The sequence below is a fragment of the Hyperolius riggenbachi genome, chromosome 9 (assembly GCF_040937935.1).
Source record: "Hyperolius riggenbachi isolate aHypRig1 chromosome 9, aHypRig1.pri, whole genome shotgun sequence".
NCBI classification, from domain to species: domain Eukaryota; kingdom Metazoa; phylum Chordata; class Amphibia; order Anura; family Hyperoliidae; genus Hyperolius; species Hyperolius riggenbachi.
In genome coordinates, this window is record NC_090654.1 from 259,381,889 (window position 1) to 259,395,102 (window position 13,214).

The 13,214-nt window shown below is 47.9% G+C and overlaps 1 protein-coding gene across 2 annotated transcripts in view; it reads left to right on the forward strand.

Annotated features, from left to right (window-relative positions):
* The window catches only part of LOC137533173 (disks large-associated protein 5-like), a 63,580-nt gene extending 50,366 nt beyond the window's left edge, over positions 1–13,214 (forward strand). Inside the window, exons 9-13 of one of the 2 annotated variants that reach the window (XM_068254405.1) lie at positions 42–208; positions 1,378–1,501; positions 2,546–2,631; positions 3,299–3,459; positions 13,049–13,214. In XM_068254405.1, the coding sequence (XP_068110506.1) occupies positions 42–208; positions 1,378–1,501; positions 2,546–2,631; positions 3,299–3,459; positions 13,049–13,096 (586 nt within the window). In that variant the 3' untranslated portion in view covers positions 13,097–13,214. The remainder of the gene's footprint in view (positions 1–41; positions 209–1,377; positions 1,502–2,545; positions 2,632–3,298; positions 3,460–13,048) is intronic. The other variant, XM_068254406.1, reaches the window with a different exon arrangement.

A 13,214-nucleotide genomic window follows, 5' to 3' on the forward strand; every position in this document is an offset into this window, starting at 1 on the left:
AAAAATCTAGTTGTGATGCAACTGTTGTTCTGTGATTTTAGCATCTTGGTTTGGAGAAAAATGCTAAACTTTCCGGTTGGGTTTCTGGTTATGTCCTCAAGATGCAGGCTGAGTATAAACGTGAATCCAACGTCCCCTCCTGATGAGCTCACCCTGACCCCGGCTGCTGAGCCAGACATGGACCCCAAACCTGTGTGTAATGCTCAAGGTACATTAGTAAACCTGCTTGTGACTGGAGTATATCTGGTGCTAAAATTATTATGCATTTATGTAGTGCTGACAGGTGTTTTTTTTTTTTTTTTTTAATACCTTAAAGTGGTATGTGATCAGTATTTCTTCTTAGCTGTAAAAGATCCTTTACAGTATAACTACTGTACAGCATAACACAGAATAACTACCAGAAAACAAAATTATAGTAGAACAGCATTCAAACAGTTAAACACAGCACTTTTAGTGGGAAGCTTGGTTACAAATCCGAAGGTGAGGAATTGATTACATTACATTTTTTGTTTTATATAGGGCTGTAAAAAAATAGTATTGTATTCGACCCAAGTTGGGTTGGAGAGCTCAGAGAGGTTTTTTTGCATAGGTATAAACTGAAGTTTTTAACTCTTCCTGTTCTGGAAACAATATGAGACTCTTTTCTTTGCTACTAATCTCCTATTTCTTAGCTGTATTACACATACAATTCATTACAATTAATTTTCTTATAAGTTTATTTTTGCTTCAGTTTTCCTTTTAAGGGTTCGATTTACAGTAGTATATAGTAAAATATCAGCGACTTCAACAACCGATATTTTACTATTTACAGCTCCTCCCGGCGGCCAGTTGATGGAAAACCTATTCGCCCTGCATGGTACCACAGTGATGTCACTTGATTGTCCTGTCCTCTCCATAACCATGGCAATCAGGGCCGATTCTAGCTACAATATGGCCCTGGGGCAAAAGTAATTTGGGGTGGGGGGGCCCACTGATGCGCCCTTTTTAAACCAAATCACCCCCAGGGATCCTGAGCCAGCTGCCAGGCCCGATCCAATCCCCCCCAACCATCGCACAATATCATTAGGTGTCCATCTTTTTCCTATATGGAGTGTGCACACAGCATCCCTGCTATCATGGGCCACTATAGCTGGAGGAGAGGAGGCACCTTGAGGGGGTCCCCATAGGCCCTGGGGCAACTGCCTCCTTTGCCTTTATGGATGCGCCGGCCCTGCTGGCAGTATCCTTCATCCAGCAGTGAATGTATCTGATGCAGCTTCACAGCATAAAAGACAAATGATGTTGGATTATAACTTGTTGGGAACAATAACAAAAAAGAAAAAAACAACAACCCTGAAGTTCTTCAAATTTCCTGATCTCTTATTGCTTACTATCCAGGTGACGCCAGGGAAGCTGAGATGGTTACCATAGTGACCCCTGCAGCATGTGACCAGCCGGCATCTCCACCAGCCAATAATGCTGACCAGTCCAAGGAGATTCCACATGATGTGCTGTATTTAAGGTCATTGCTTTTATTATATAAATCATAATTTCATACAAAGGTTTCTCTCTATCTCAGAAAACTGCTTTTGGATCTGATCTCTCTGATTAGTTGAATGCCTCTGATATTTTTTGTGTGCTGTGAAGACAGACATGCCATGCAGGTAAACTGATCGAGCACCTGAATCGAAAGTGGTAACTTGGTGTCTGGAGATTAATTTCTCTGACTGTGTGAAAATTGAGTTTGGGCCTGCTGTTTGCCAAATGGTGTTCTGTTGCAGATATGAGACGGCAAGTAGTTTTCTGTGTCCTTCAATTTACAAAATGGCTTTATAATGTGTTATCCCTTAAAAATACCATAGCCAGACCTGAAAAGGTGCCCAAACATCAGACGATATATGGGCAGATCAACCAAGAGGTGTCCCTCAAGCAACATACGCCACACTACATTAAACTCAGCCAGGGTAGCCAATAAAGAGCACCTCGGGTAAGAGTCTATTGTGCGTATGGAAGACTCCCAACGTCACGGAAAGATTAGGAATTCTGAATCTTTAGGGACCTCTGGACAAATTGTTCTCCTACTCATTCCGCCTGCCAGAAGCCACTCCATTGTGCGCCATGTGTGGCCCCTCTCTAGTAACAGACGCATTGCTAACCTGCAGGCTAGCAAAGCGACAGTCCAGCCTGGGCCACCGAACTGTCTTCCCCGAGGAGATCAGGACGTGATCCACTAGACAACAGTCCTAGTACGTGTGTACGAAGCTCTACACCGAGCCAAGCTGAGTTGGCTGATAGACGCTGGCTTGAAGTGCAGTTCATGGAGTTTCTAGGGGTTCCCGAAGGGTTGTCCTAACACCTGTTGGAACCTCGGGCAGAGAGGAACAATATAATAATAATCCCAGTGGATCAGGATTAAACAAAATGCTCTCAGGACGGATGGTTGACATATTTTCATCCAATTAGTCATTTATGTGGTTGCCCTTTATAAAGCTTGCCAGGCAAACCTCTGTATTCTCATTACTATTTTTCTTTTCTTTTTTTAATTTTTCTTTCTCCTTTGTCCCAGAGGTTTGCTGAAGTCAAAGATTCAGTGGCTGACCTCGATGTGCACAGAGTGGGAAAAGAGAATGGACATGGACATCACTGAAGATGGTGAGGACTGATGTGTGTCGGCAGATGCGTCACCTGATCTCCAGGGCCGGTTCTAGACTTTTTGCCACCTGAAGTAATACATTGTGAGGATGCATCCCCCGTCCCCAACCCAATGTGTGTATACAAAGCCAGACCGGAGGGGAAGAGATGCATTGCAGACACTGGCACTATGCTTACCCCCCTCTGCTTCCTCCAAGACAGCACCTCCTCCCTGCTGGCCTGCAGCATCCCGGCTCTGATCCTCAGGATGCTGGGCATGTTGCTGCACTGGCACCGCATCACTCACCCGCTCTCAGCAGGATCATCAGCCACACATAAAGTCCTGCTTCCTCTCTGACTACAGCGGCACCTCATGTGACCTGGCAGCATGTAACCGATCACATAAAGGCACCGCTGTAGCCATGGATAAAGGATGCTGGATGGATGGAGATTCCATTGCTGGAATGCTGAGAGCAGGCAAGAGAAGTGGCACCATACTTCTAGGGAGGAAAAGATGTAGAGTGCGAGGTGGGGGGAAATTGGCGAGGGGACACGCCTCTTGCTGCCCTGAAGCATGTGATTCATGTTACTTCATGGAAGATCAGCCCCCGCAGATGTCCTAATAAGGCATAAGAGGAATATACAGTATGCGTGTGTGTATAGCTCAACTTTTTTTTTTCTCATCTAGAAAAAGATTTGATCACGCAAAATGTCGGGCAGACCAGGTTGCTGATTACAGAGAAACTTAAACAGTATGAGGCTGTGTTGGACAACCATCAGTTTAAGGTTGGAGAAAATGACACAGGGTATTCAGATCTTGAGGGAGTCTGGAATTTAATCTCTCTGAAGGTATGTGTGATCTGACCCTCTCTCTTATTCCTCCCACCCCCAGTAGAAAGCGGATTCTCTCAGCATTTTACTTGTGTGATTTTTGGGTGATCCGTCTTATTTATTTTTTTTTTTTTACAGTGTGTCCTGGAACCCACCAGCAGCGCTTTTCTAAGCTTTTTTTACGCGTTTGTGATTTGAAATGCTCTTGCAATGCGATGAATGCGATCCCACTTGAGGGATGTGATTTAAAAACAAAATCCCCCATAGCATTGCATTAGCAAGAGCTTTGCAAATCACAAGCGCTTAGAAAAGCGCTGCTAGTGGGTCCCAGGCCTGTGATTGCATTCTTACTGAAAGTTTGTGGACATGAAACGTGGCAAGAAAATGCAACATGTACTGCATTTGCCTTTGAGGGGAAAGCGATTCCCAGAAAGGACGCCATGATTGCCATTATAATCACGATCCCCTTGTGAGAATGAGCGCCAAAATCACGCATTGGGAAAAACTGGATTGCAACGCCTGCTGCGGAAAAAAGTCCTTGTGAAGTTGTGAATAGGTTTCATAGACCAAGTAAGACAGAAATGAAAAGTTTGCAGTTTTGAGGAAGCATTAAAACCACCATCACCAGTGTAAAGCCTGGTACACATTTTCAATTATGATTGGCCAATCACTGACCAATTTTACCACTTCCAAGCAGTATGTGAGTTTACCTACACAATCTACTCATATCTTTTGGCCCTCATAGTACATGGGGATTGTAAAATTGTTCAGTGATTGGCCAATCCTAATTGAAAGTGGGTGTGCCAGGCGTTAGACTCCAGGTAGGTGTGGCTTTGGCTATCAGAATAAACTGAGAGGCCAATCGCTCTCCTCCCCTGCTTGCCAATGTAAACAAATGGTGGAGTATTGAAAGTGGTGGGAAATTTAGCATTTCTTTGCTCTAATGCTGGGATTACACCATACAATTTTCTGTTAGATTTTTCTGTTAGATTCTCTAAACTCAACATGTTGGAAATGTATCTATCTTACCATGTATCTGCCGAGCAATTAGGCATTGTTCTACTCAGCAGGAGATGACCAGAAGACAATGCACCAGAGATAATGACCATTCTCTACAGAAAATAATCTAATTATGCATTCTAACAGAAAATCTAACAGAAGAATCTAACAGAAAATTGTATGGTGTAATCCCAGCATAAGATTATTTACAGCATAAAGCCTACTACCAGAAAAAAACATGGAAGCAGAATAGCATTTAAAGAGACACTGAAGCGGAAAAAAAAATGATGATATGATTTAAATGTGTAGTACAGCTAAGAAATAAACCATTAGGAGCAGAGACATAAGTCTAATATTGTTTCCAGTACAGGAAGCGTTAAGAAACTCCAGTTGTTATCTATGCAAAAAAGCCATTGAGCTCCACGACTTTCAAAGTCGCAGAGAGCTCTGTCTTCTGAAGCTTTTTATCTCAACTGTCAGTCACTGTATTTTCTCTCCAGAGGACAGGTCAATAGTTCACTAGCCTGCTCTGTAAAAACATTTAGAATGCTGAGTGTAGTGTGTAAACTGCAAATATTAGAGAATGATGCAATGTTATAAAAAACACTATATAACAAAATAAAAATGAGAATATTTTCTTTGCTACTAATCTTCTAGTATCCGTACTACACAACCAATTCATTATATCATCATTTTTTGCGCCTCCGTTTCTCTTTAAAAGGAGGTGCCCATACATATCTCGACTTTGTGGCCAATCGACCATCCGATTTCATAATTATCGAATTAAAATTGGTGCCGCTAAGAGCATGCCCGATCAACGATGCGACCAATTTCGGCCCCAAATTAGTTGCATGTATCAATCGGACATGCTGCAAGGCGTCGGTTCGGCATGTTTGATTGGGTGTGGCTGTAACGGCGAGCAATATCGGGAAAAGTGTTGCAACCCCAGCGCTCCATCCATCCCCCCCCCCCCCAGTGTACAACTGAGCCCCCCCCCCCCCCTCCGTGTGCATTTATAAATTACCCATCCTGTGTTGCCCACGGCATGGTGCCCATCCATCCTTGGAATTCCGCTGGTCTTCCGTTAGCTCTATACACACCACCGGCGTATCGCATGTGTGACGTCACACACGTACCACGTGCCACATGCCAGCAGCGTGTATAGTGCTAACGGAAGACCATGGGATTCTAAATACTGATGGACACTGTGCGGTGGGCAACACTGGACGGGTAATGTAATGCACACATGGGGGGCACATTTATACACCAGGGGGGCAGCACTGGACCGATTCCTGGGGAGATTTCATGCTTAAATCGATTGGGAATTGTCCTGCAGTGTATGGTCAGCCGACAGATCTCTCTCCGATCAGATTCTTCGAGCGAGTGATTTGTCTAGTGGTGGAATCTGCCCAACATCGCTAGATGTATGGCTACCTATAAACACTGATATAAGCTTCCCACTAAAGACAAAAAGTGCAGAGGAGCCTCAGGAAGTGATTACATTATCTTGTTTCTTTCCTTATCCGCTACAATTGGTAAACATTCCTCCTCATGCTTGCATGGATAGCAGAAGGTAAAACAGGACAGAAATCTCACTGGATACATAATATATACGGTAAATACAGCACCTATACAATGGCAGCTTTCAGAACAGATAAAATGTACTTCGGGAGACTTGTAATTTGTAAATGGACGATACTTGTGCACAAAAGCAAATATACATTAGCAATAAAAAGTATGTGAACTTGTTGGAATTTTATGGATTTCTGCACAAATTGGTCATAAAATGTGATCTGATCTTCAGCTAAGTCACAACAATAGACAATCACAGTCTGCTTAAAGGGACACTTAAGTCAAACAAAAAAAGTTTTACTCACCTGAGGCTTCCAATAGCCCCCTGCAGCTGTCGGGTGCCCTCGCCGTCTTCCTCCGATCCTCCTGGCCCCGCCGGCAGCCACTTCCTGTTTCGGTGACAGGAGCTGACAGGCTGGGGACCAGTGGCGGCGCCACGCTGGGGCTTACCCAGGCTTAAGCCCCAGCTGGCAACTCATTAGCCCCCCTCAAAGCCCCCCCGCCGCCGCCGGCTGTGTCCGACCCGACCTGGCTCGTCGTCACTCTCTGGCTGCACTGCAGTGAGTGGAGCCGGGGGCTGCCTGGGAGTCTGGGACTCTGGGAGGAGGGCGACTGGGCAAGGGCTTGGGCTGGCACCCACCCCAGCAGCGATCCCACGGACCCACCCACCCTGGCCGGCCGACATGTCCGCTTCCGTTCTTCTGTCCCTGGGCCGGGCGCAGGCTCAGCTGAGTGAGTCAGGCAGAGTGGCCCGCCCCAGGGGTAACGTGGTGGTGGCGACTCGCCGGCGCCGCGTATAGCGGCGTTATAAAAGTGTGACTGCGTCACAGTCAGACTCTCTCTGCGGGGCGGGCTAGTCACGCTGCCTGTGTGTGACACAGACACGGACACCCAGGCACCGACACACGGACAGCGGCAGCGGGGCTGGACTCTGGACCTGACAGCCAGGCTAGCCAGGCAGCAGGAGCAGGACTTGAAGTCGGAACTCTGCGAAAAGGTGGGTGCGGTGGGCGGTGGTTGTCCTCTCCCAGTCAACTGCCAAATTGTCTTTCTGCCGCAGCCCCCCCAGGCCTCCTGAGCCTAGCACCAGCAGCACCACCACCACCTGACTCTGGGGCCCCAGCCCACCTACCAGTCCACCAGCCAGGCCTGAGCTGCCCTTGGGGCCCCCCCTCCCACCATCACCAGCCAGGCCTGAGCTGCCCTGGGGCTCCCATCCCACCACCACCAGCCAGGCCTGAGCTGCCCTGGGGGCTGGGGCCCCCCATACCACCAGCCAGGCCTGAGGCCTTCCCACCAGGCCTGAGCTGCCCTGGGGCCCTCCATCCCACCACCACCAGCCAGGCCTGAGCTGCCCTGGGGCCCTCCATCCCACCACCACCAGCCAGGCCTGCGCTGCCCTGGGGCCCCCCATCCGACCACCACCAGCCAGGCCTTAGCTGCCCTGGGGCCCCCAGCCTCCCACCACCAGCCAGGCCTTAGCTGCCCTGGGGCCCCCAGCCTCCCACCACCAGCCAGCCCTTAGCTGCCCTGGGGCCCCCAGCCTCCCACCACCAGCCAGCCCTTAGCTGCCCTGGGGCCCCCAGCCTCCCACCACCAGCCATCCCTTAGCTGCCCTGGGGCCCCCAGCCTCCCACCACCACCAGCCAGGTCTCAGGCCTCCAGCCCACCACCGGCCAGGCCTTAGCTGCCCTGGGGCCCCCAGCCCACCACCACCAGCCAGGTCTCAGGCCTCCAGCCCACCACCGGCCAGGCCTGAGGTGCCCTGGGGCCCCCAGCCCACCATCACTAGCCTGACTACATATACTGGGGACAGCTATACGCCTGGCTACATATACTGGGGACACTGGCTGTCTGTCATTATGTGCATTAACTGGTGAAACGCTGTCTCTCATTACATGCATTTAATGGGGAAACTCTGTCTGTCATTACGTACATTAACTGGCGAAAAGCTGTCTCTTTATGTGCATTTACTGCAGAAACGCTGTCTGTCATTACGTGCATTTACTGGTGAAAAGCTGTCTCTTATGTGCATTTAATGGGGAAACGCTGTCTGTTATTACATGCATTTACTGGTGAAAAGCTGTCTGTCATTACGTGCATTTACTAGTGAAAAGCTGTCTGTCATTACGTGCATTTACTGGTGAAAAGCTGTCTGTCATTACGTGCGTTAGGCTGGTGAAAAGCTGTCTCTTATGTGCATTTACTGGTGAAAAGCTGTCTCTTATGTGCATTTACTGGGGAAATGCTGTCTGTCATTATGTACATTAACTGGTGAAAAGCTGTCCCTTATGTGCATTTACTGCGGAAACGCAGTCTATCATTATGTGAATTAACTGGTGAAAAGCTGTCTCTTATGTGCATTTAATGGGGAAACTGTCTGTCATTACATGCATTAACTGGTGAAAAGCAGGCTCTTATGTGCATTTACTGCAGAAACGCAGTCTGTCATTATGTGCATTAACTGTTGAAAAGCTGTCTCTTATGTGCATTTAATGAGGAAACGCTGTCTGTCATTACGTGCATTAACTGCTGAAAAGCTGATTCTTATGTGCATTTACTGGTGAAAGGCTACCTGTCATTATGTGCGTTTACTTCAATTTTTTTTTCCATGTAACTACGTTAGCTGGTACAACTACATTACAGTTAGCCCCGCCCACATGACATCATGACCACGCCCAATTTTTCGCCGCGGCGCAAATTCCCCCCCCCCAAGCCCGGCCTGCCAGCCCTCGTGCCCCCTTTGAGCCCCCCCAAAAATCTGAAGCTGGAGCCGCCACTGCTGGGGACGCGAGTGATTCTTCGCGTTCCTGGCCACAATAGCGCTATCTATGCTGCTATAGCATATATCATATACCATATAGCAGCATAGAGGGTGCTAATGTGTCTGGCAACGCGAAGAATCACTCACGTCCCCAGCCTGTCAGCTCCTGTCACCGAAACAGGAAGTGGCTGCCGGCGGGGCCAGGAGGATCGGAGGGAGACGGCGAGGGCACCGGACAGCTGCAGGGGGCTATTGGAAGCCCTAGGTGAGTAAAACTCATTTTTTTTGTTTGACTTAAGTGTCCCTTTAAACTAAACCCTCATACACGCTCAACAGCCATCTTTTATGCAGCACAATTATCAAACAACTTTTGTTGTGAAACAACCAAAAAAAGTTGTTTGCTATTGTTCAAACAACGGATAGTTGGATTGACGTCTTATCAGTCTTATCAGCTGTTTGAACAATAGCAAACTACTTTTTTTTGGTTGTTTCAACTTGTCTCACAACAATAGGTTTGGTAATTGTGCTGCATAAAACACCGCTGTTGAGCGTTTGTATGGGGCTTAATACCACACACACAATTAAATGTTTCCATGTTTTTATTGAACACACCATGTAAACATTCACAATGCAGGTGGAAAATGTATGTGTGAACCCTTGGATTTAATAACTGGTTGAACCTCCTTTGGCAGCAATAACTTCAACCAAACATTTCCTGTAGTTGCAGATCAGACATGCACAATGGTCAGGAGTAATTTTTGACCATTCCTCTTTACAGAACTGTTTCAGTTCAGCAATATTCTTGGGATGTCTGGTGTAAATCGCTTTCTTGAGGTCATGCCACAGCACCTCAATCAGGAGTTTGACTAGGGCCACTCCAGATGATGTATTTTCTTCCCTTTAAAGGGAACCTTAACGGAGAGGGATATGGATGTTTCCAGTTATACAATACCAGTTGCTTGTCAGTCCTGCTGATCTCTTTGGCTGTAGTAGTGGCTGAATCACACACCTGAAACAAGCATGAGGCAAATTCAGTCTGATTTCAGTCAGAGCAACTGATCTGCATGCTTGTTGAGGGGCCGTGGCTAAAAGTATTAGAGACACAGGACCAATAGGAGAGTCAGGCAACTGGTATTATTTTAAAAGGAAAAATCCATATCCTTCTCAGTTTAGGTTCCCTTTAAAGAGACACTGAAGGGAGAATAATTCTCGCTTCAGAGCTCATGCTAAAACGCTGCTATCCCGAGGCTAAACGGAGGTCCCTTCACCCCCAAACTCCCCCCCCCGCAAAATCAACGACAAAATTAATCGTAGATTTTGCTGCTCCTAGAAGCCGGGCTAACGGCTGCAGCCCTGCCTCTAGTCGCGTCTATCAGCGTCGCATCGCCGCCTCTCCCCCGCCCCTCTCAGCAAAGGAAGACTGAGAGGGGCGGGGGAGAGGCGGAGATACGCGCTGACAGAAGCGTGGGGCAGGGCTGCGGCGGTTAGCCCTGCCTCAAACAAGAAGTAATCCCCGCTGCACGGAGGGGATTTGGGGGGTCAGGGACCCTCGTTTAGCCGCGGGATAGCGGCGGTTTAGCAGGGGCACACATGCCCCTGCTAACTATGAGCTCTGAAGCGAGATTTATTCTCGCTTCAGAGTCTCTTTAACCAGCTGAGCGGTCTGGACGAGCTCAGCTCGTCCAACACCGCCAGCGGCTGCCGCTCAGGCCCTGCTGGGCCGATTTTAACGAAATAAAAAGCAGCACACGCAGCCGGCACTTTGCCAGCCGCGTGTGCTGCCTGATCGCCGCCGCTCTGCGGCGATTCGCCGCGAGCAGCGGCGAAAGAGGGCCCCCCTAGCCGCCTGAGCCCAGCGTAGCCGGAACAAAAAGTTCCGGCCAGCGCTAAGGGCTGGATCGGAGGCGGCTGACGTCAGGACGTCGGCTGACGTCGATGACGTCACTCCGCTCGTCGCTATGGCGACGATATAAGCAAAACAAGGAAGGCCGCTCATTGCGGCCTTCCTTGTTTATTCTGGGCGCCGGAGGCGATCGGAAGATCGCCTCCGGAGCGCCCTCTAGTGGGCTTTCATGCAGCCAACTTTCAGTTGGCTGCATGAAATAGTTTTTTTTTTATTTAAAAAAAACCCTCCCGCAGCCACCCTGGCGATTTAATCAGAACGCCAGGGTGGTTAAGCCATTCTGTTGTTGATTTATGTCTATGCTTTGGGTTGTTGTCCTGTTGCAACACCCATCTTCTGCTGAGCTTCAGCTGGTGGACGGATGGCCTTAAGTTCTCCTGTAAAATGACTTGATAAACTTAGGAATTCATTTTTCCTTCGATGAAAGCAATCCGTCCAGGCCCTGATGCAGCAAAGCAGCCCCAAACCATGATGCCCCCACCACCATACTTCACAGTTGGGATAAGGTTTTGATGTTTGTGTGCTGTGCCTCTTTTTTCCCCACACATAGTGTTGTGCGTTTCTTCCAAACAACTCCATTTGGTTTCATCTCTCCACAGAATATTTTGCCAGTATTGCTGTGGAACATCCAGGTTCTGTTTTGCAAACTTTAAATGTGCAGCAATGTTTTTGGGGGTTTTTTTGGACAGCAGTGGCTTCCTCTGTGGTATCCTCCCATGAACTCCATTCTTGTTTAGTGTTTTAGGTATCATAGATTCGCTAACATGGTTGTTGGCAGCTGACACTCTAGGGTTCTTCTTCACCTCACTGAGTCTTCTGCACTGTGCTCTTGCAGTCATCTTTACAGGATGGCCACTCTTAGGGAGAGTAGCAGCAGTGCTGAACTTTCACCATTTGTAGACAATATGTCTAACAGTGGACCGATGAACAGCAAGGCTTTTGGAGATACTTTTATAACTTTTTTTCCAGCTGTAAGCAACTCAACAATTCTTAATCCTAGGTCTTCTGAGAGCTCTTTTGTGAGGCATCATTCACATCAGGCAATGCTTCTTGGGAAAGCAAACCCAAAACTAGTGTGTTTTTTTTATAGTGCTGGACAGCTAACCAACACCTCCAATCTCATCTCATCTCATTGATTGAACTCAGCTGGGTAACACCTCACTCCAATTCGCTTTTGGAGATGCCATTAGTCTAGGGGTTCACATACCTTTTGTATGTTCAATAAAAACATGGAAACATTTAATTTATTAGTTTAAATAGACTGTGATTGTCTATTGTTGTGACTTAGATGATGATCAGATCACATTTTATGAGCAATTTATGCAGAAATCCATAGAATTTTAAAAGGGTTCACATTCTTTTTACTGGTACTGTAACTGTATGGGTACTAAAAACTAGGGGAACATGTTTTTACTGAATATTTCATTAGTGTTTAATGCCTCCTTGGCGGTATGGACGAGTATACACGTCCATTAGCGCCGGAGGTTGCCGCTCAGGCCCTGCTGGGCCGATTTGCGCCAAATAAAAAGCAGCACACGCAGCCGGCACTTTGCCAGCCGCGTGTGCTGCCTGATCGCCGCCGCTCTGCGGCGAAAGAGGGTCCCTTCAGCCGCCCGAGCCCTGCGCAGCCAGAACAAATAGTTCCGGCCAGCGCTAAGGGCTGGATCGAAGGCGGCTGACGTCGGCTGACGTCCATGAAGTCACTCCGCTCGTCGCTATGGCGACGAGGGAAGCAAAACAAGGAAGGCCGCTCATTGCGGCCTTCCTTGTTTATTCTGGGCGCCGGAGGCGATCGGAAGAACGCCTCCGGAGCGCCATCTAGTGGGCTTTCATGAAGCCAACTTTCAGTTGGCTGCATGAAATAGTTTTTTTTTTAATAAAAAAAAAAAAACCCTCCTGCAGCCTCTCTGGCGATTTTAATAGAACGCCAGGGAGGTTAAATGGATGCTTAAGTCATAAAAAAAAGTTTTACTCACCTAGAGCATCTACCAGCCCCCTGCAGCCATCCTGTGCCCTCGTAGTCTCCATCAGATGCTCCTGTCCCCCGCCGGCAGCCACTTACGTTTTCTGCGACAGGCCTGGGAATGCGAGTGATTCTTCTATACTGCGATTGCGGCCAGGAATGCAAAGAATCAGACTCGTGGCCGGGCCTGTTGCCGAAAATGGAAGTGGCTGCCGGCGGGGGACAGGAGCATCTGATGGAGACTACAAGGGCACAGGATGGCTGCAGGGGGCTGGTAGAAGCCCCAGGTGAGTAAAACTCGTTTTTTTTTTTTGGGATGACATAAGTGTCACTTTAAAGCTATAAATAGGCCCTGTGTAGCTGCTACTGTTATGTTCTGCTGTAAAATATTTATTTTATCCTTTAGATGTCAAAATTGACAATCCACTCGCCTTTCCTGCAAAACGAAGTCTAGTCTTAATCTACAGACGGAAATCAGTGCTGGATTCTCCCCGCAGAGGAATTCATGTTTTTGGTGTGCTATGGATTTTGTATTATGTATTTGTAATTGACAGTAAATGGTATTTTTTGTA